At 36.9% G+C, this 22,872-nt stretch overlaps 1 protein-coding gene across 2 annotated transcripts in view; it reads left to right on the forward strand.

The window, feature by feature from the left end:
* The first annotated feature begins 22,132 nt into the window (after positions 1-22,132).
* The window catches only part of LOC150106935 (dual specificity tyrosine-phosphorylation-regulated kinase 4-like), a 285,443-nt gene continuing 284,703 nt past the window's right edge, over positions 22,133-22,872 (forward strand). For both annotated transcript variants that reach the window (XM_090393383.1, XM_090393382.1), the window contains exon 1: positions 22,133-22,512. In XM_090393383.1, the coding sequence (XP_090249509.1) occupies positions 22,450-22,512 (63 nt within the window). In that variant the 5' untranslated portion in view covers positions 22,133-22,449. The remainder of the gene's footprint in view (positions 22,513-22,872) is intronic.

Here is a 22,872-nt window from a genome sequence, read left to right on the forward strand (position 1 = left end):
AAATGATATTCAGAAAGATCGACATTCAAAAAGATCGACAGTGAGATGTGGTGTTTAATGTTTAATATGACATTTAGAATGAACCACGGTGAGATGCGGTGATTAAAATTAATACCCTTGGAGGGTAATGGATGGCAGTGCTGTAGCCAATGAAGTTTTAACCTCAGCTATTGCTGTTACTCTCCTGCCATGAGCCGAGCTTTATTTACATATATAATATATTCAGAAAGATCGATCATAAGATGCGGTGTTTAATATGACATTCAGAAAGAAATATATATATATATATATATATATATATATATATATATATAAAGGAAATCTGCTTGAGACACCAAACATAAACTGTCCCAAGTCATTTCAGGCTTCTGTTGAAAGCTGGTAGCTCACGCTGGGAAATGTTCTCGATGTATTATTATTATTATTATTAATACTGTTGACCACGCTTCTTCAACCACTAACACATATCTTGATATACTAAGTCAGTATAACATAAACCCTACCATTAACTCCCCAACAAGAGAAGAAATATTCAATAACTCACTAACATAATCATGCATTGATCATATCAACATACGGGCTCCCATCCATACATATACATCATCAATAATTAACGTAAAAATTGCCGATCACTACTTTGTCTCAACTTCGTTTTATTATGTTTCCTATCCCCCCTCCCATTACCACAAAAGTCGACAAAACTCGATCATACTAAAGAGCACTGTCGATAACCAAGTAAAAAATACAGACTGGAATTCCCTACTTAAAATAAACAATCCTGTAACATTATACGAGAATTTTCAACTAAAGTTCTAAAGGAACTGGCAGACTCATTCAACCATGCTTTCACAAACAACATCACACAACTCAAAAAAGACAAACTACCATCGATCAACAAAAAACTACCAACACAAAGTCAACAACAAACGATGTATTTTCCACCCATAACAAAACAGGAACTGAAAGAAGCACTCCTAAAACTAAAACCAAAGACCACTCCAGGAATAGACAAAATAAGACTCACAGACCTTATAATACACTTTGAGCAAATAAATCCAACACTTTTGAAACTCGTGAACATAATATTCGACACAGGCATTATTCCACAACAACTAAAAACTTCAGTAATTACGCCAATATGCAAACACGGCAAAAGAAGCGATACTCAGAACTACAGACCAATAGCTACACTACCAGTCATCTCAAAAATTCTAGAAAAAATAACACACACCAGACTACAGAACTATTTAGAGAAGTACAACATCATCTCACAAAACCAATACGGCTTTCAGAAAACAAAAAGCACCATCACTTTATTAGAAGATATCGCCGACGCAATAAACAATGCCCTCGACAAAAACAAATACTCCGTCCTTATACAGCTGGACCTAACCAAAGCATTTGACACACTTGAACATGACATACTACTCACCAAACTATACTCAATAGGTATAAGAGGAACACTGCATACATAGTTCAAGAACTACCTCTCAAACAGAACACAAGTAACAAAAATAGGTACATGTCACAGTCGGAGTATACAAGTAAAACACGATGTACCTCAAGGTGCCATATTATCACCCACTCTATTCAACATATACACTAACGATGTTCATAACATATCCATAAGAAGTCAAATATTTTAATACGCAGATGACACTGCACTACTAGCAATCCACACAGACATTAACGCAGCTCTCTGCAAAGCACAACAAGACCTAAACGAAATCACAACATACTTCCACTGTAAACAATTCTAATCAACGGCATCAAAACACAGATGCTGATGATACACAACCCAAGAATCATACGCCCCGCATCACTATCGATACACTGTCACACATACCGCTGCATTAACAACAAAAATACCTGCCAATGTTCCGAAATCAAACCTGCAACACACGCAAAATACCTCGGTCTGTATATAGATTCCCACCTTAAATGGACAAAACATATAGAATACCTACACACCAAACTCCGGATCATCGCAGCAAAACTCTTCCAAGTTAAAGACATTATTCCACCCAACATAAAAAAACTTCTATATCACGGTATCTGCGAATCCCTACTCTGATACGGAATAACAGTCTATACAAATACATCAAACAGCCACCTAACAAAATTAGAAATACTACACAGGAAAATCGTGTCAACAGTGATCTGGACACCTTACACGCAGCAACCAATATCCGACAAGCACATGGCGATACACAGAATTCTGAGCATTAAAAACCTGAAACACTACATGACATTAACAAGGAATTACTTCAACATCATCTATCGAAACAACAGAGCCACATATCGTATAACACGACCTACAACAACTCTCTACGTCCCCACACCCTTCAACAACTCATACGGTTCTTTTGTGAGATGACATCAGATACCCACGCAACTCAACAACCTACCAAGAAAGTTAAAACACGTAGATAACTACAGAACAGCATTAAAAAACGAACTCTGGAAAATATACCAACAAAGTTAAGAAACCATTAACACTAATATACGCATCACAAATCACTAGCATCCAATGCCTACATCCCATACATAAACAGTAGCAACAACACAAATAGTGAAGGCTAAACCCACCCTCTTCATAAAAGCTAACCCAAGCTTCGAAGTGGATGGGATTAATGTGCCTCATTCATCTACACGTAATCCTTATAAGCAAATGCAAAAATTTGTATGTATAATCATTCTTTCTCAAACTTAAAAATAAAATAAAATAAAATAAAGTAAAAATACAATAAAAAAATTATACAAAAAATTCTGTATAATCTTCATTGTTAATATTAGAAGAACATGTGTTGTAAATACATAATATAAAAACAAAAAAGTATTATTAAAATTTTTTTAATTGAAATCGAATGTAGGAATTGCAGCACTTAGTGCTAAACTCTGTAAAATTATAAGATGCAATGTCACACAAGATGTTTATTGTATGTATAAATATTTTAGCAATCAATAAAAAATAAATATATTTATTATTATTATTATCAAGTTTCTTTGGAATTAAAGATTTAGTCTAAAATGGAAAGATTCATATCATACTGCAGTCTGTGGGTAGTACTTTATATATTGGGTCTTTGTCAGAATTTTGACTGGTTTGCTGCTTTTAATCACGAAAAGTCAATTAAGATGAAGCGAAATGTCTGATTACAGTTTATGTTCTTCTAATCAGTTTATCTGTTTTACAGAGAGGGAAACTTGAATTTCCGAGAAGTAAATACCTTGTCATCTCTGTATAAGACAATCTAATGTATTTCAGTTGAAAGCTTTATATTTTTATCCTATTGAAAATGGCTAAATTTTGTATTTTCTGTGCATTTTAAGATGCTTAAACATTTCGAAGAGTAGCTACGTATTATACAAAGGTAGTAATGGCCTACTAGTCCGTTTTATTTACTTATTTATTATTTTATATTTTTTTAAGGATTAGCCAGCTTCGTATGGAGGTTGTGAGATTAACCTCCGGTGTTTTTGTTTATTTTATTTTTTTCAAGAAAGAAGGCAAACTCAAAAGAAGAACAACCCAATTAACAGAATGATACGCAGAACTCATTGTCATAGTTGTATCGAATTCTGATGTAATTCCAAACATCAATGAATCCAATCCCTCCCATATTTCTGGGAACTTCCTTAAATGTATTTTGCCTTTCCGATATCTTTTTTTAAGGAATGGATGTGTGTAGGTTATATTTTTCACACTGGACACGGGTTTCCATCTTGGGAACAGGGAAACAAGACTTTTTAAGAATTTGCTATAAATGTAAAACGAATTCTTCAGTTTTTGTTCACACTTTTTTTTAATCTTTTCTTTTTTCATGTACATCCACCGAAACAAATAGAATCCTATTATAACCTATAGAATTAATGCAGTTTCAACCGTGTATTATCCAACGTCATCCAAAGGAAGTAAGTTTGGAAAAAAAAATCTTCAAGCAACATACAGTAAACAAACATTCTAAACAAATAATAAAACGCATGGTAAACATGTTGAATACGTTATGTTATTGCTGAGAGAGCACTGGCACTTCTTTCTCACACTATTTGTTGTTTTGTCTAAGTCCGCAGATGTAATTCATATTTTCTGTATGCCTAGGGTTGAAGACCAAACAGAACTTAAGGACATTGCCTTCGGTTCAAAGATAGAACAGAGTCAATGTGTCCCAGGCTAAGTTATGCGGATTATTAATAGCATGCGATAGGAAAAAAAACTTTAAGGGATTTAGACCATATAGGAAGAGATAAATTCGCTCTTTCATCTCATGCCATCGATAAATGTCTAGGACAGAGCCGCTATGCGTTTTCTAGCGGTTGGAAGTACAAAAACATTTTCTTTGAACATAAGGGATGGTCTTAAGAAGTTCCGTTTGGTCTTCATCCTTGGATTAATAAGAGAAATGTAATATTGTTTCACTTTGTATGATAGTGACTAAAATGAAATACTTTCAAGAGAAAAATATTCTTATAAAGAATATTTTTTCTCGGTCCTCACCCTCTTCTCTCTCTTACACTTCAAATGAAGACTGATCCCATCACCAATTTTGTGCAATGCGACTCTCTGCAACACTTTATGGTATAACCATTGTAGCAATCTTCAGAGTGCATGATTATAATGGATTGATTATAATTACTCTTCCGGTATTCTTAAATCACTGGTTTAAAAGACCTCCTCCGGAGCTTTCTTCTCTTTGTTCTATCTACTCATACTTCTCCAATTCGGTTATATTTGCGCTCTTCAGCTTGGCGAATTCAAGTTTTGCCAAGCTGAAGAGCGCTTTTTTATTTATAACACTTAATCTGCTTTGAATTACTAAGGAGACGATTAATAAAATGTATTGTACTTTCAGACTCCCTGCTGTAATATTTCAGCTTGTTTTGTTCCAATTCACAAGAAAATATATTTCTGCTTTTCGTAGTACTAGAAATTATGACAATTTCTTTAGAAAGAAACAACTTCAGCTCGTGTTGTAAATATTGTAACTACACATTGAAAATAAGGCAGATTTTGAACTAACAAATAATAACCTTATCTGGCTGATATACAGAAGGTAGAGGTGTATCACATCCATTAGTAGGTGTTAACACTTTCTAGACCTTCTCTTTTTTAAAACTCGTTGAATAACATGACACCAACAAATAATAAAATTTGAATTTCATAAGTATGAATACTTATTTCGAGAATAGAACTGCTATGAATAGCTACAAACGCTTAAAATATTCACTCTCTCTCTCTCTCTCTCTCTCTCTCTCTCTCATATACACAGTTGCATTTATTATTTTTTTCTTGCCGTTTTCCATTTACTTCCAGTTTCGTGTTCCTTTCACTTTTTGACTATGAATAGTTTAAAACTGTTTGTATTCGGATGAGGCACTTCGTCTTTCTGACATCCCTTTTTGTGTATGTAATAGTTTTCTACATTCTTTGTACTCCATTCAAGCTGTTCAATAGACGGGCTTTCTGTTTATCTCTCTCTCTGTCTCTCTCCACACACACACACACACACACACACACACACACACACACACACACACACACACACACACACACACACACACACACACACACACACACACACACACACACACACAAATGGTGTACATCGTTCACTCATATGAGTGCCTCTACACAGCTTGTTTAGCTGTTTAATCTCTGCTTAATGTCTGTCAAGAGACCTTGTACGATTTGTGTATATGCGTGCGCATAAATATAGCAAAATCAATACACACACACACACACACACACGAGCTGGTGTTGTAATAGTGATATCATTGGAGGGTTTACAGTGACGGATAGTTCGCTTTAAGGAAGAGAAGAAGCGATTGTGTTCTCGAAGGATAATATTCTAACGTCTGTTACAAGTCCATAGTTCAGAACATTAAAGATAATTTTCGTTCTCATTTTTCTTCTTTCGTGTAGCTCAACACTCTGATTCGATTTCAGAAACAGATCAAATTTTGAATTCTATTTTAACTTAACTGTTCCCTTTGCCAGTGTTCGATATGGTTCTAGGGCAAGATTTGTTGTCGATATTCCCTTTACTAACACATCAGCCAGGAATATTCGCTCGTTTAAAGCCGTCATAGTTAAGACACGTGCGTTTTGATTGTATTCATTTGTGATATGTGCAAACTCTTAATAAGCTTCGAAGATTGTGTATCTCGCGGTCGTATGCATCGGAAAATATCTCTAATTAGCAAGATGAAAAATAAAGTCAATAAGGTCTTTATTGAAGACGTGTTTACTTTTTTTTTTTTTTTGGATTTATTATTTAGACTTTACTTTCTTTTTCTTAAATTTATCTAAACGTTGATAAATATTCACGAGGCTAAGTGAAAAGTTTTATAAACTTTTTTCTCCCTTCTAATAATGTTAAATTATTTTCTCAATTAATAGAAACATGCGCACGCCATGCTCTGTTTTTATTATATGTTTTCATCTGTAAAGTGCGTAGGGGGGGGTGGATAATTACAACAGCATTACGTTATTTTAAGTTATTTAAAATAAAGAATCAGTCCAAAGTAAGGTATAAGTTCATTATAATTTCCTAGAGAATATAAATTTAATACAATTAACACAAATAAATTCAGTAAATCCATCTCGTTCGTGTTTCATCTTCTATCCAGGAGGTTAGCTATCATGATGTGATTCATGGTTCCACATATTGTAAGTATTCATAACTGTAGATCCATATGCGTGTGTGTGTGTGTGTGTGTGTGTGTGTGTGTGTGTGTGTGTGTGTGTGTGTGTGTGTGTGTGTATTCACTGGGCCGGTTTGCCTGTTCTGAGAGACAAAAAACCGAAATTTACGGGTGAAAAGAAAAAACCCTACCTCCGTATGACACCACCAGCTAACTCACCTTTAGTCGAAAGAGACCAGAGAAAGGTTCCTCACGTCTTGGATGGGAATCGAACCCAGGTCTTCGTCTATACCGACTGAGAATTTTGAACTGCAGATGTTCAAAATGCAATGCCTATTACATAATATTAAAAAAAAATCATCTAACGCCATTTTATTCCTGTATATATAGGGAGTAGGCGAGGCCATTTAGCCCTATCTAACTTTTGGAGACTGAGTGGGCAGTTCAATCTCCACTGGTACCAATCAGAGATAGATGGCCCAAGGCTATCACTAATTAAGCAGTACACAGTGAAGAGAGACGGCTCAAATGTGCCGCCATCTCGTGGTCCCTAACCCTAACACAAATATTTAATGTCTGAAATAATGTGGGTTCTACCTTCGATTTTTTTGAGTTTACGGGACGAAAAACCCGCTTGCCCGTGCCAGAGATCAACTAACTCGGGAACCGGTCGAAAAAAGGTTTAGAAAAATTTCCTCTAGTCGCCGACTAGACTCGAAACCAAGTCTTCCTTCGTGCGGCCAAGCGCCGTGGTGTGTAAACGCCACATCCACTGAGCTACACAGGCTCTTACACATAATATTAAGTGTTGTTAAATATAAATTATATATATATATATATATATATATAATTAATATATTTTATTGATTAACAAACTATTTTAATTAATATAATACTATATACAGGGGGCCCTCGAGTTACATCGGAGATCCGTTTCTACGGACCGACGTAAGGCAATTTTCGATGCAAATCGGAATTACCATAGCCTAAGTTACTTACCTAACCTAAAACATCCTAAAGTCATGCATATATATATCAAGAAACAGAACTAGGCCATAGAAAAATGAAAGGGAGAACATAATTATTGTATGGTACAGAAAAATGACAAAAATGAAAGAAAAGTAATGTCTAATTTCACTTCTAATGTAACGGCTTTCCTTTTGTTCGACACACTGCCATCGGAAGAGTCTGCCTTACGTTTGGGAGCCATATTGAAGGGTAAAAAGTCACAAAAAAACACAAACCCAAAAGTGAGAGAGCGGACGTAAATAAAGCACGCGGTATACCCAAAGAGTGTATGCTGGGACCCAAGCGACGCCACCTCTCCCAAACAAACGCCGCGTAACGGCGTATTCTTCCGCCGCGCTCACAAACAAGTTCGCCCACGACGTTTGAATTTTACGTCGCGCTGCTTCAAGTCGAAATTTATTTTTTAAATTATTTATGGGATTACTGCCGTAAAGTCGAAACGACGCATGTCGAGGACGACGTAGGTCGAGGACCCCCTATATATCAAAGTCGTCTACTAGCTGTCACAGGAAGCGCGTATTTCAGCATGCGCATGTGTTGTCGTTTTGTCTCTTGGCACATGACGTTATGCTAGGCGTATGCATGAATGAAATAGTAAGCATTTCATTAGTATTGTGAGAGTAATGTTAAAAAAAAGTGTACAAAGGTGTTTTTTTTTTTCATCTAAACACACGACAAGTCTCAAGACCTATAACACGCTAGTTCCATGTGGACAAGTGGTTACAGGGGTTAAAAAAAAAGAAAAAAGATTCCGTAAATGTGTTTCTTGTTAGAGATTATACTCGTGTGTGTGTGTGTGTGTGTGTGTGTGTGTGTGTGTGTGTGTGTGTGTGTGTGTGTGTGTGTGTGTGTGTGTGTGTGTGTGTGTGTGTGTGTGTGTGTGTGTGTGTGGAGGGGGGGTATGGGGAAGAACTCTTACAAAGGACAGAAATATCAGAATTTGGTTCGGTTAATGTGGATCTGAACGGTATAGTTGACCAGAATCTGTTTGTCTAGTTAGCATTTCTGCCAAGGTGTAAGCTCATAGCCTTGGGGATACTCCGCCACTGACGGAAAAATTAGACGATAGAGAACCATCCACCTCCTAATATGCAATGAATGATCATAGTAGAAGCTGGCAAAGGGAGATCATATGATCTTGTAAACAAGGCTGCGTTGCCTTGGAAATATGGGGGGAAACCACAGGAGATTCTCCAAATGTTTTTCCATGGCTTGTGTCCACAGATAGATAATATTAGCAAGAATGCCTACTGTAGAAAGAGAATGACGTATGCATATTATTAATATCTCATTAACTAATCTGTCTTCATATACTCGTAGTGAAGAATTTCTTGTTGACGACCGCTTCCATCACTTTTGAGAAATTTCAGGTGAGGGGTAATGGGACAATAGTACGATGGCTGAATTTTATCTCCTTGTTAGGAAGACTCGAATAAAAGTTTGCAACGTTGAATAAAAGAATACGAGGCAAATATTGGCCGGAAGAATCAAGATCTATAGAAAAAAAATTGAACAAGTTTAGGGTCAGTGTTATCAAGAGGATAGCTTACTTCAGTGGTGCATTTGTAATTGAAATTGAAATTTATTAAGACTGAAGAAGTGGTACAAATGATAATGGAACATGTTAAGAAAACAGGAAAAGGAAATAGAAGGAACTGTATAGTTTGTCGAACTAAGGGCCGTAGCCATACTGGTTACTAGAAATATTTAGTTTAAGCGATACACACAGAATCAAATGACTGTATCAACGAGGGCTCAGGTAACATATTATACACTAGTCATAATTAGACACGTAAGTTTCAATGATCTCTTATAATACGCGTTTAAAATAAAAATCGACATTATTCAGTCCCATGAGTGTCTCTCCATCTTTTGTTCATTTTGTTCATCCATCATTGTTGCCACGTGTTCATAGGATTTATGAAAAATTTCTTTGTTTGCCTTGGGAACTATTAGCACGTTTCGGCTACAGCGTAAACTATAGAATATATTATACATAGAAACATTTAGACATTATTTCGTACATATAATACACAACAATATCGTTTCTGTAATGGCAAAATATTGAGAATGGCAAACAGGTCATTGGTTGAATATGCTAAGTCAGTAATGGCTATAGCTCAAATTATAATTAGAGCCATAGCTTAATTATATACGAACATAAATATAATAATTATTTTGTGTTTAATTCGAAGGCCATTATTGATAAACCACTTATTTAGTTTCAATATATCATGGTTGATCGGATTTTCTAGATCCTCAAGTATCGCTTCAATATATGTTAAAGCCGTGTCATCAGCAAACGATATCATCTTGCCAAAAGTTTGCGTTTACACAGACTATTAACGTATATTAAAATGGGATAGGTCCTAGCACCGAACCTTACGGGATCCATATTTTATTACAATCGAACGTTTTAGATATATCAAGAAACAAAAAAGGCTGCTGTGTACATAACTTTATTTATTCAACTATCAACTATTCATGGAACTCCAATAACGCTTTTTCCGTATTGAATCCGGATCTGAATTCATATTGAATAGGCGCGTAAAAGACATGGAATTTAGCTAGCTACTTAATCGTTTTTCTTTTTTTTTTTAATTAGGATTTCAATAACCTGCGAGACTGTAGATAATATGAATATTAATCTGTAATTTCTAATTTCATTTCTGTTACCTCCTTTAAATAACGTAAGAATTGAAACAATCTTCATTAACCAATCCCCATTCTTTACTTTTATCATTCATACAAGAAAGACATTTCATTAAGAGATATTGTTCTTTTGCATACTTTATTTTTTTCCCTTTAAGTGTTTAGCGAAATTTGTATTGTCTTGTTCAAGCTTCAAATTTTGAAGATTCTTCCTATGTTTATGATAGTGTTCTTTTGTGCTTATCATATTTTTTAGTTCTTCTGTTATCCAGGTTGTGTGAAAGATCTTAGTCATTTATGATTGTCTGCATATTTAATCATTGATATGATAATGCTTCATATAACTGATTTACATCTCATTGATATTTCATATTTTTATATGATCAATACGATTTACTGAGTTGTTCGCTTCTCTCGTATTGCCATCAATATATGCAAGAAACTCACGTAAAGATAATATATGTATTCATATTCTTCAATTTTGAAGAATATTCAAAATTACGGCATTGAACTACAATCTAAGCGCAACTTCCACAGTGCTTCCTGCATGCTTCTATACTTGAACGCCTCCCAGTGTGTGCTAGGCATAACCTGACAGAGTAAGTAGCAGTAGGATTATTCGTAGGGACCCCTTCAGATGCGTCACCAAGAGGTTAAGGAACAAAAACCAAAACTCCTATTCTAGAGACAAAACATGACAACATCTACTTCAAACCTCCAGTAAGAAAAATGGTGGTGTTTCACCCAGCGGTGAAAGTCATCTACCATCTAGAAGTCTAGTAGGCATTTCCTATAACTAAGGAAGGCATACTTTTAAGGCGGCAATACTCGTTTCACCACAGCCCTGCCACAGGAGGATGGGATCGATTTGATTAGGAAAGGCTATATATTACGTGTCGCCAATCCATTAACAGTTCTACGTTAGAATTCACGTATTATATTAATCATTTTAGTAAAACAAAAGGGATTAACATTACCTGTTTTAATGTTATACAAAGATTTACAGCCTTTCATAGTCCGGATTATTATTAAGAAATGAAGAAATATATATTAAAATACTGAAAACGTCTGGCATAAACACTCTACATAAAGTAAATTGTTTTAAAAGGCTTAGAATCGTTGATATAAACTGAGAGGCAGCTAATTTATGGAGGTTAAAAAATAGGAATATTTAATTTAATTACGGAAAATACATACACCGTCACTATACTGTTTATCTATTGACGTCACATTCTGTAGCCAATCGTAGCAATACACATAATAAACCAACCTTTCGTTACAATATATCTATAAAGTTTCAGTATATCTTTTAATATATTATTTAATGAATAAAAAAATTATTATACGCTAACTTTAATTTAAAATGCTAAAAATTTTTATCAAAAAAAAAATCAGCTAACGCCTTTTTATTCCCGTATACGGCGAGTAGGCGAGGCCATTTAGCCCTATCTAACTTTTTGGAGACTGAGTGAGCAGTTCAATCTCCACTGGTACCAATCAGAGATAGATGGCCCAAGGCTATCACTAATTAAGCGGTACTCAGTGAAGAGAAACGGCTCAAATGTGCCGCCATCTCGTGGTCCCTAACCCTAACACAATATATCACAATATATTTAATGTCTGAAATAATGTGGGTTCTACGGTCGATTTTCTTGAGTGTACAGGACGAAAAACCCGAGTTTCTGGGAGGAAAAACCTGCTTGCCCGTGCCAGAGATCGACTAACTCGGGAACCGGTCGAAAAAAGGCTTAGAAAAATTTCCTCTAGTCGCCGACTAGACTCGAAACCAAGTCTTCCTTCGTGCGGCCAAGCGCCGTGGTTGGCAAACGCCACATCCACTGAGCTACACAGGCTCTTTCAAAATTTTTATTTAAATATATTTATTACAGCAATATTTTATCATTAACATAATACACCATTTCAGGTAATTCATTTGTTATGTACTTGAGAATAATCAGAGGTTATCGGGATGCAGGGGGGAGAACGCAGACCGTGAGATGCGGTGATTAATACCCTTGGAGGGTAATGGATGGCAATGCTGCAACCAATGAAGTTCTAACTGAGGCTCGGCTATTGCTGTTACCCTCATGACATGACATGATGAGCTTTAATAACTCAATAACGCCTTATCCCTACATCGGGATGCAGAGGATGCTCACAATGAGCGGGTAAATTACCCACAATAATCTCATCGCCCACAATTTAAAATCCAGATGAAGGGATAAAGAGTCAAGAACTCAGTCCATCAACCAATTAAGTTCAAAGTTCGGGATGCAAAGAACATAACTAAAGGATGTTGATGTTGCTATAAAGTGTAATTCCTCTTTTTTCTTTATAAATATAGAAAATAGTTCATCTTTTATCTTTATAAATATATTATTACTAGGGGTCTCTTCCCCCCTCGACGCCTACGGCTCCCCCCCACCCCCGAGTTTCGGACTGGTAGGCCGGTTCTTGAATTCTGAAGACTCGAAAGGGGGTTCCGGACTGGTAGGCCGGTTCTCCTTGAATTCTGATGACTCGAATTTTGAAGACTCGACACTCAGGGTAGTCCCTGAGTTTCAAAACGTTTCAAATAACTTGACAAAAAATGACACAAAAACGTTACAAAAAAGGCTTATCATTTTATATTATAGAGTAGATTAGTAGTAGTAATAATAATAATTGTATGCACTATGCAACTGTTTAATTTTTTTCATTTTATTAAATAAAATGAAAAAAATAAATATTTTCTATCAAATGAAGCAAAAAAGCAATATTTAAAAATGTTATTCATCATGTGATGCACTTCGTAATACTTCACTTAATGTCTCTTGTCTTTATCTATGCACGAATGTTTACAAAACCAAGAGCGACACAATCCTTCAATTAAATGTTGATGTCATTGCTGTTCTCTTAATCAGAGGTATTCAAATCGTGTTCTTTAAGAATGCTTTTTAAGAATCAACGAGGGTTAATTGTAATGAAACCTAGGTTAAGGTTTGATTAGAATTAAACCGCAAACTATGGCTATGAAGGAGCTTCATTATCTCGGTTATTTGTGTATGTTTATAATTGGTTTGCGGAACGAAAAACCCAACATTCGGGGGAAGAAGAATCCTGTCATCATTCACGTATGCGTACCAATGTCTGGAATAAAGAAGCTCATTCCAACCATTGATACATAAAGTTTAAATTAATAATAATATGTTCGATATGTGTGTGTGTTGTTCTTTATAATTTTGTCTTAAAATTTTGTTGTAAATTTTTAATAACTGAAAAATGACCAATAATAAAGTTCTGTTTTGCCATACATGTATGTATGTTAATATTTTATGTGTATAAAGATAATGTTCTTTGAAAATCCCAATTAAATCTTTGTATTTTATAATATAAAGGTTCACTATAAAGTATATTTAGTTGTAAGGGTTCCACAGACGTTAAAAGATCATCCTAACAAGCCAACACCAGGAAGGACAAACGCCAAGCTTCGGTAGAGTGGTGTAAAGCTCGCCGCCATTGGACTCTGGAGCAGTGAAAATGCATTCTATGAAGTAATAAATTACGCTTTATTGTTTGACGTGACACGTTTGCCTTGTAGCCTTCGACCATAATAATTCCAAAACAATGTCTTATAACCTCAGAAACATTTTTCATTAAATAATTATCGTAATAAGTTATTTATCTCAAATGCATTAATTCAAGACATTTGAAAGCTGCGCAGAATTATCTTATTTCCTTTTTTCCTTCCCCACTCAATTCAAAAGACTGTTAATATAGAGGGCATGAATGAAGCGCACAATATTTGAAAGGAATAGTGCGAACTTGTCACTGTGGGACATGCAACACCTTTAGATAACTATATATATACAGTCTACTTTTGTATAAGCGGAACCAGTTGTTGTTGCTATAGAAACATAGAAGCATTATGGCGTCACTGCTTGCTTCACAAACTAAGCCTATTTTATTGTATATAGAGAAATTAATCCTGTAGGATTCCAACTTGTTGGTTTAGACAGGACATTATATAGTCTGATTCTAAATATGTTTTTGTACCATAGGCGGCGTAAATATATTATTCATTATGCCATTTACTTTATCCTTCTTACAGTAATAATATTTAATACGTGCATTTACTCTTCTCATTCTAAATGCATTTCTGTCACTGTAACTAAGCCTACTGTCGTATTGATTTCAAAATGTTTTCCAAAAATTCGTTTTCCTTTTAATTATTTCATAGACACGAAGCGGTTGTTGCTTATTTACTCACTGTTATCCCTATTCTTGCCTAATCTTGACCATTGCGCCGCATTATCGTCGAAATTGAGCCAAAAGCACGCGTTTTCGCTACACTGATTCTATGATGTCAGCAAATAACGATTAGAAAGCTGAGTAAGCAGTTATACGGAAGAAATATTTGACCATAATGTCAACAAATATGCTGATATAGAGTCAACGTCACCAAAATCTTAATTCGACGTCCCACCCCGCAAAAAAGGGTAAAATGCACGTAAACATGCGTTACATTTATCGTTTAGGACATAGGAAGATTAGGGCTGTCTTTCGAAAGGAAAATTGTCCTTCTAAATACTACCTTAAACCTCCGTGCGAGATGATCTAGTCTGATGGCACATTGCCAAGGTTTCTAGTTTAAGGTTATGCCACAGTGTTGTTGCGATGGGCGCTAGATAACATTCTTTCGACTTCGCAGACACATTAATTCTATCGACATCTGCCTTGTAGAGCCAAAATGGAACAGTCACACGGTTTGTAGCTGATTAGTTCAAGAGTCTGATAAATAAAAAAAAGAATAAGACGAAATTAAACGGTCGTGTGTTATAACAGTAAGTGAAGAAATTGAACTAGAGTCATTTGAACACGACACAAAGAATCATCTTTTACGTGTGTGTAATTCTTTTCTGATTATATCCACGCTATTCTACTTTCTATGATGCAAGCTATCAAATGTTTTGATATGAATTAAATGAATTAAAGAACTGACGTACTGATATCTATTCTCCCCAATGCCAACATGATTTATAGAATTAGAGATTAAATATAAATAAATAAATAATGAATTCAAATCAATTCAACTTCAGATCCATCACACCGCATTGTCACTATGTAGATACCCAGTTCGGAAAAATTCCTAAGCAAGAATTAGATGGGTGTTTTTAAAGGGAATGAGAGGACAGATCCGATGATGTACATGAGAAATATTCCCATACAGGGATACCGCACCACCTACATGTTTTTCGACCAACCGTGCAGTCGAAATAGTCGGTCATAGGCTGGGTGATAATAATGTTCTGGCTCATAAGTGTGTGTCATGTAATACTGAAGCATAGCATACTGACTACGATTTGTGTGAATATGGGTCCTCGTTTTGTTTTGCATTTATTAATAAAAGGTTACAAGGTTTCCAAATTGTTTTTTATGTAACACGCTGCATAAAATTTTAATTGTGTATATATATAAATGCTTCAAAGACAACGAAATTTGTATGTATATTATATATAACAAAGGTATCTAATAAAAGTCATACGTCGTGTCTTTGAAGCCTTACATGCTTCGGATTATATGTTTATACATTGCATTCGTTTTATGTATGTGTTTCAGATTGAGTTATGATGATTTCGCAAATTGAAAATGAAATGCATGTTATAGATCTAAAGGTAGCACATATCAAAAACTTGTATGCCTGAATGAAGAAATTGGAGGACATTGCCAGTGGCTCAAAACAAAGTATAGGAAGATCTGGACCATCCTATGTAGGATATCACTTATTACATTCTGAAGAAATCCAAGAAAGTTCACAATGAATCGCAAATTCCACATACATATAGTTCTGACTACTCCCTAAAGCTCTATCGATATAAACTTCAGCAGGTTCAATAGATAACATGTGATGATCGTATCAAAAGAAAAAACTGAGCGTAGCACATGTTGGACAGTTTGAATCGCAGTTCAGAATAATTGTAACCTGGTTATGTCCTCCTGCGAAGACGATTTCACACACGAGACAATAAACAGAAACTCTTGCATCTGTAAAACGAAGAATCCACGTACTAACTCGTGAGGTCAAAACAAAAGAGTCCAAGAATTAAAATGTGTTGCTGCCTCATGAATTGAATCTTTGCACTACGTAGTTTAATGTGTCCAAGCGTCACGTTCCTATACACTCATCAGGCAAAACAGGATAACCACCTACTTAGTAGCGTGTCGGGTCTGCTTTAGCCGAGATAACTGCTTGCATTCGTATTAGCATTGACTCCAATGGACCACGGAAGGTGTCCTGAAGTATTCTGGACCAGCTAGACAAGTAACGTCATTGAGGTCAGCGGCCCAGCTAAATACTGGTGGCGAATGCTGTATTCCACATGATCGCACAGCATGTGTAGCTAAGTAGAAGTGTTGTTTTGCGCTCCTTAGTACTAGATCGCACGAAGAAAGAGCGTTGTGAGTTCGATTATAGTGGCCAACTAGAAGGCTTTTCGCAAAAAACCTTAGAATCCTCTAAGCTTTTTTGCGACCGGTTCCCGAGTTCGATCTCTGGTACCCCAAACAAGATTGTTCTCTCGGAAAAACTCGGGTTATTCTTGCTGTAAACTCAAGAAAATTGACCGTAGAACCCACACTATTTCAGACATTAAATGTTTGAGTTAGGGTTAGGGACCACGAGATAGTAGCACTTGTTATCCGTTTCTTCACTGTGTGCCGCTAAAATTAGTGATAGCCGTGGGCCAGCTACCTCTGATTGGCTACCAGTGGAGATTGAACTGCCCACTCAGTCTCCAAATACTAAATAGGGCTAAAACGGCCTCGCCTACTGCCTATAAAGGAATAAAACGCATTAGCTGATTATATACATCTTCTTATTCCTTCTCTCCTCTTTTACCTTGTGGTGTAGAGGATTTTTCTACATTTAACTGCTACTGTATTGAAGATAAGGTGGTTAGCCCTATGACTCACGGTGTGTCCTATGTCTCTAGATGCGTGTGTTCATGGGCTGTTCTGGGGGACCAAAAACCCGAATTTCGGTGGAAAAAATCCCTACCTCTGTATGAGACCGGCTAACCCACCTTTAGTCGAAAGAGACCAGATAAAGGTTCCTCGCGTCACTTGACGGGAATCGAACGAGTCTTATATATATATTTACATATATATATCGATGTGATTGTCTGTAAAAATACTTGTGGTGGAGGGTGGTAGATGGCGTTGGTGTAGTCGCGGTTCGTTGTAGTTGGTGGATTGAGTGGTGAAGACAGAGTTGTAGAGAAGGTGCCTCCCTCGATGAGTCTTGGACTCCCTGGAGGAGTCACGTAATAATAATAATAATAATAATAATAAAAATAATAATAATAATAATAATAATAATAATAATAATAATAGTATATGTATGCATGTATGTATGTAAAATAGAATGTAAAATTGACTTTATGCAAAATCTTACGAGTTCTGTAAAAGTAAGATAAGAAGCCTTCTATCCGAAACTACATAAAATTCAAAAGAGAAACATAAATACAACAGTACCAAGCACCGTAAAGCCATGAAATCCAGCGATATACTCGTGAGAGTCGCCGGGAATAAACAAAAAAATTATAGAATTTGCACATAAAACTTATTCAGACTGCGTTTTATTTTTTTCATATCCACTTACATTGGTAGTGCAAAAGATTGAATGTAAATGAACAACATAAAGCAACCAGTCGCTGGTTCTCTTTCTCTTTGCATTCTTGTCTAAATATGACGCTGAAACTATTCTCATAAAAACGCAACCACCACTTACTATTACCAACGAAAGAATTTTCCCTAACACGTCTAACCTCAACGAATGACATTAAAAGAGAGGAGTGATTTGATCGACATCTCCTATTATTCTTATAAACACAGGATTTGTTTGTGCAGAGGAGAAAAATAGTCGAAAAATAGCTTCCACAATATTGTTCAGATTAGTAATCTATGAAAAGTTGTTAATACTTTTGAATTTTTAGAAATTTTGTTAAAATTTTAAAGACATTTATGAGAATATTATATCGCATAAATATTCATAAAGGGAATGAATGTAGAAGGGTAATGGATGGCAATGCTGTAGCCAATGAAGTTTTAACTGAGGCTCGGCTATTGCTGTTACCCTCCTGCCATGATCAGAGCTTTAATAGCTTAATAACACCTTATCCCTACACTGTCCTCAACAGATAACGGGGAAGATGAAAAGCATTCTTGCTTCGCCCCTTTAAGCCAGTCTTTATAAGGATAAGTGAGATGTAAATGTAAAGAGGTGATGGGTTAAAAAAAAGTCCTTTTTAGGTCCTGGGTAACGAATGGCAGTGCTGTAGCCAATGAAGTTTTAACTGAGACTCGGCTATTGCCCTTACCCAGCCATGACTAGAACTTTCAGCTCAATAACACTCCATCCGCACAGATTTTCTCCAATCAGATGAAGGGATAAAGAGTCAAGGACTCAGTCCATCGCCCAGTTCTTTTAAGAACTTAAGTGAGATGTAAAGATTTGTAGAGATTGGGTGTACTCGTGTGGTGGCCGGGATAACAATAGATAGCTCATGCATGTCGTAAAAGGCGACTAAAATGGACGCTGAGTTTCGAGAGTTCGCTCTCTCAGGTTTCTTCCGGAATTTTGCTCCCTTCGGGAAGCAAAATTCCGGAAGAAACCTGAAGGGGATGATTTCGGGGAGATTGCCGTGAGAGAGCATTTTGAGTCTCTGGGGAGAGTGTTCTCCGGCGTGGCCTCGTCGGGACGCTTTTCTCTGGTAAATAAGCGGTTCTGCTCGGTGGTGGGGGGGGGGGCCCGTCACTGAGTGGAACCAACGCTGAATTAGATGGTCTTTCGGCCACTATTGAGTGGTCAAGAGGTCGTCTTAATTTTTAGAGACGGTTTTACTTAAATATAAGCTCCAATGCAGCTCATTAATGTCGTACGAGGCGACTAAAATTGGTACACTGAGAGGGTAATGGATGGCAATGCTGTAGCCAGTGAAGTTCTTACTGGGGCTCGGCTATTGCTGTTACCCTCCTGCTATGATCAGAGCTTTGATAGCTCAATAACACCTTATCCCTACACTGTCCTCTACAGATAACGGGGAGATGAAAAGCATTCTTGCTTCGCCCCTTTAAGCCAGTCCTTATAAGGACTATAAGGATAAGTGAGATGTAGAGTTAGAACAGGTAACGGATGGCAATGAAATTTTAACTAAGGCTCGGCTATTGCCGTTACCCAGCCATGACTAGAGCTTATAGCTAAATAACACCCATCCACACATTTTCTTCGATCAGATGAAGAAATAAAGAGTCAAGGACTCAGTCCATCTCCCCCCCCCCAAAAAAAGTAACCCCTTGTGGTGGCCGGGATAAGAATAGCGCTATTGTAGCCCATGCATGTCATAAGAGCCGACTAAAATGGGACGCTGAGTTTCGCTCTTTTAGGTTTCTTACGGAATTTTGCTCCAAGTGAGGGGGAGCTTAGATTTCGGGGGATTGCCCTGAGAGAGCATTTTGAGTCTCTGGGGAGCGTGCTCTTCAGCGTGGCCTGTGAGGGGCCTTGTCGGTGGATGCTTTTCCCTGGAATATGAGCAGTTCTGCTCAGTGGTGGGAAGGGGGGGGGGGCCGTCACTGAGTGGAACCAACGCTGAGTTGGACGATCTTTCAGCCACTCGTGGGGAGTGATCCGGAGATCGTCTTAATTTTTAGAAAAAATCACTTTACTTATATACCAGACCATGCATGTCGAACGAGGCGACTAAAATGGGTATCCATGGAGAATAATGGATGGCAATGCCGTAGTCAATGAACTCCACAATTCAATCGGGAGGTCCAAGGGCATCATGATGAAACGTTTTCTTAATGATGGTTTGGTAGAAGTGGACTAGTTGCATGGATTCCTGCGCCACAAATCCTGTGGACTTGTTTGTGTGGAATCGTTTGTGAATTCTTCCCCAGTGAGTCATTTTGGTGAATTATGGGAACGTGCTGAAGATGCACTCAATGTTATCAGATCGTAGCCATGAAGTTACGTGCTGGTAAGGCTGTCAATGATGAGACACTTCAATGGATAATAAGCTTTGCCACTGTAAAAGACTGCATCTTGGAATTGTAATGTTTCTTCACATTTTCGAGATATTGTGGCCTTTTTTGTTAGTTTTGAGGAATAAAGATTCTTGATGGATGAAGGCAAACAACAGGCCATGAGATCAATTGCAACGCGCGCGCGCGCGTGAGTGTGTGTGTGTGTGTGTGTGTGTGTGTCGTCAAATAGGCTCTAAGGGAGAGACTTTTAGTTCAGTTGGTTTCTGGGAATGCCGTTTTCTTTTCGTTTATTAAAGAAATATATGTTTTTAAGTTGATAATGATCTATCCTATTCCCTCAGCCATACGGTTGGTGGGGGTTGCTATATGCTACCATACTAAGGAGATAATTATGAGCAAGGTGGTTTCCCGTTGCCTTTCTTGCCGTACTATATCCTATGATTGTAGCCGTGTGTGTTCACGGGACCCGTTTGCCTGTTTTGAGAGAAAAAAAACCCGAATTACCGGGAGAAAAGAAAACCACCACCGTATGAGACCGGCTAACTCACCTTTAGTCGAAAGAGACCAGATAAGTTCCTCTCGTCACTGAGAGGAATCGAACCCAGGTCTTTCCAGCCAAAGGGCTTCGGCTATACTGATTGAACTATGGAGGTTCCTTGATAATGATAGGATCATTATAAAGTCCAACACTTACCTGAACACTTGTACGTAAACATGCTTAGATAAGCAAATAAAGGGAAATATGTTACAAAGCCGAAAACAGAGGACAGTCGCAAAGCAACACAAGTTGTTGCTAATATAATAGGTAATAATGCTGGTGGATTGACCAGAGTTTATTCCGAGGGATAGAGTGGCCATCCCTGATTAATTATAACACGAATAACACTAAACAAATGATTATTATCGTATAATTCTCAATATTTTTTCTCGTTCTTGGAGGAAAAAATTGGGATAATAAAAGATCATTGTTCTCTCTCGCTGTGAGATCTAAGTCAATCTTTCATCTATCTTACACTCTTAAGTATTTTGATTTTTTCATTTCATCTCTTATGAAATTTATTTTGGATTCTGTGCCAAATTTTTGACTTAAGTTTTCAGTAATGTCACTTTATCTACGTATTCTTCTCTGTAGATCTTCTGAACGATCATGTGTCACTATAATCACCAAATATTGCAGTTAATGTCATAATTATCAACTTCTTTAACCAATAGTTGAAAAAAAAAAAAACCTGAAGCCAGCCATTACAATACACAGTAGAATATTCAATACGATATTCCAAAGAGATAAAAGACAAAATTTTCCAAACGAAAAAAAAAAAAAAAAAGTAACAATGTAAAAGGCACGCAATTACTTTCCTAATGTGTTGTTATCAATAAACAATGACGCCATAAGGGAATAGGTGTTGTACCAAATGATTAAATGATTCTAGGTGTGGCTTTGTGAGAAGGGAGGATGAGAAATGCATCTACGGAATTCCAGAAGTCAGCATTATAAAATATTACGCAGAGGGGGGGAAGATAACAAAGGTTTCTGACTGCATTGTCCGGAGTCGTATGAATGCGACCCATAATTCCATTCGCATCCATGCTCATTTCCCGTCTGTGTATTTCCACGGCAGTTTTCATCACTAATATTGCGTCGACGTTTACGGGGAGAAATTATTTCAACGAGATTAATGACCCGCGCCCTCTAGTGAGCCTTTACGATGCTGTGTTCTCCCGCGCGCGAGCTCCGAGGCTGCCTTTTGCCGCGCAGTCGGACGGGTAAAGCAGCTGTCTTCCGACAGCTGATCGCCAAAGCAAAATAGGGGAAAGACGAACTCACTCGGTTTCTTCTTTCTGTTTCTCACACCCACTCCGTGTGTATTTGTGTGCGTTCACCTTTTGACGAAACCTCGTGATTTTCTAGTCCCCCTCTACTCTGGTGTCATGTGTTGTCATCTTTTGTACCCGCAAGTGGTTGACTTGATTGTTCTCTGGTCATCTGCGATGGTGTGCGTTGTCAGATGGTTTAACTTGCCGCAATTGTCGCTGTGTTAGATTCGCGAGACTTTGCCGTGTGGATTGTAGCCCAGGTGCAGCTACCGTTACGGCAAAGAGATGGCGGAGGATTCGTGCTCAGATAGACAATTGCCTCATATTCAAGAGGATTGCCTGCTGAAGGTAAGTTAGGCTTATTTTATTGTCACATTTGTTCAGCCAAGTCGATGCTGCTAACATCCAAACCTTGGAATTTTAATCCGATTGATTTTAGATGGAACTCCAATCTTTCGTATTATATTGGGGAATTTTATGATTAATATGCAAAGCAAAGGATCCAAGAAACATGAAAATATTTTCATTTAAAAAAAATGACTTTCTTTTAACATTATTGTCTCTTTTTAATCAACTGTTGGGAAATAGTTTGTATTTTAGTTTTTATCAAGATTAATGTAATAATGTCAATTATTTATTGTTGACTTCATATTACTGTCGATTTTCTTTACTGTCCCGATTGAGTTAACAAATTACAATATATCAAAC

The sequence above is a fragment of the Typopeltis vanoorti genome, chromosome 5, assembly GCF_054136105.1.
Source record: "Typopeltis vanoorti isolate ZY-2024b chromosome 5, IOZ_Tvanoo_1.0, whole genome shotgun sequence".
Classification (NCBI taxonomy): domain Eukaryota; kingdom Metazoa; phylum Arthropoda; class Arachnida; order Uropygi; family Thelyphonidae; genus Typopeltis; species Typopeltis vanoorti.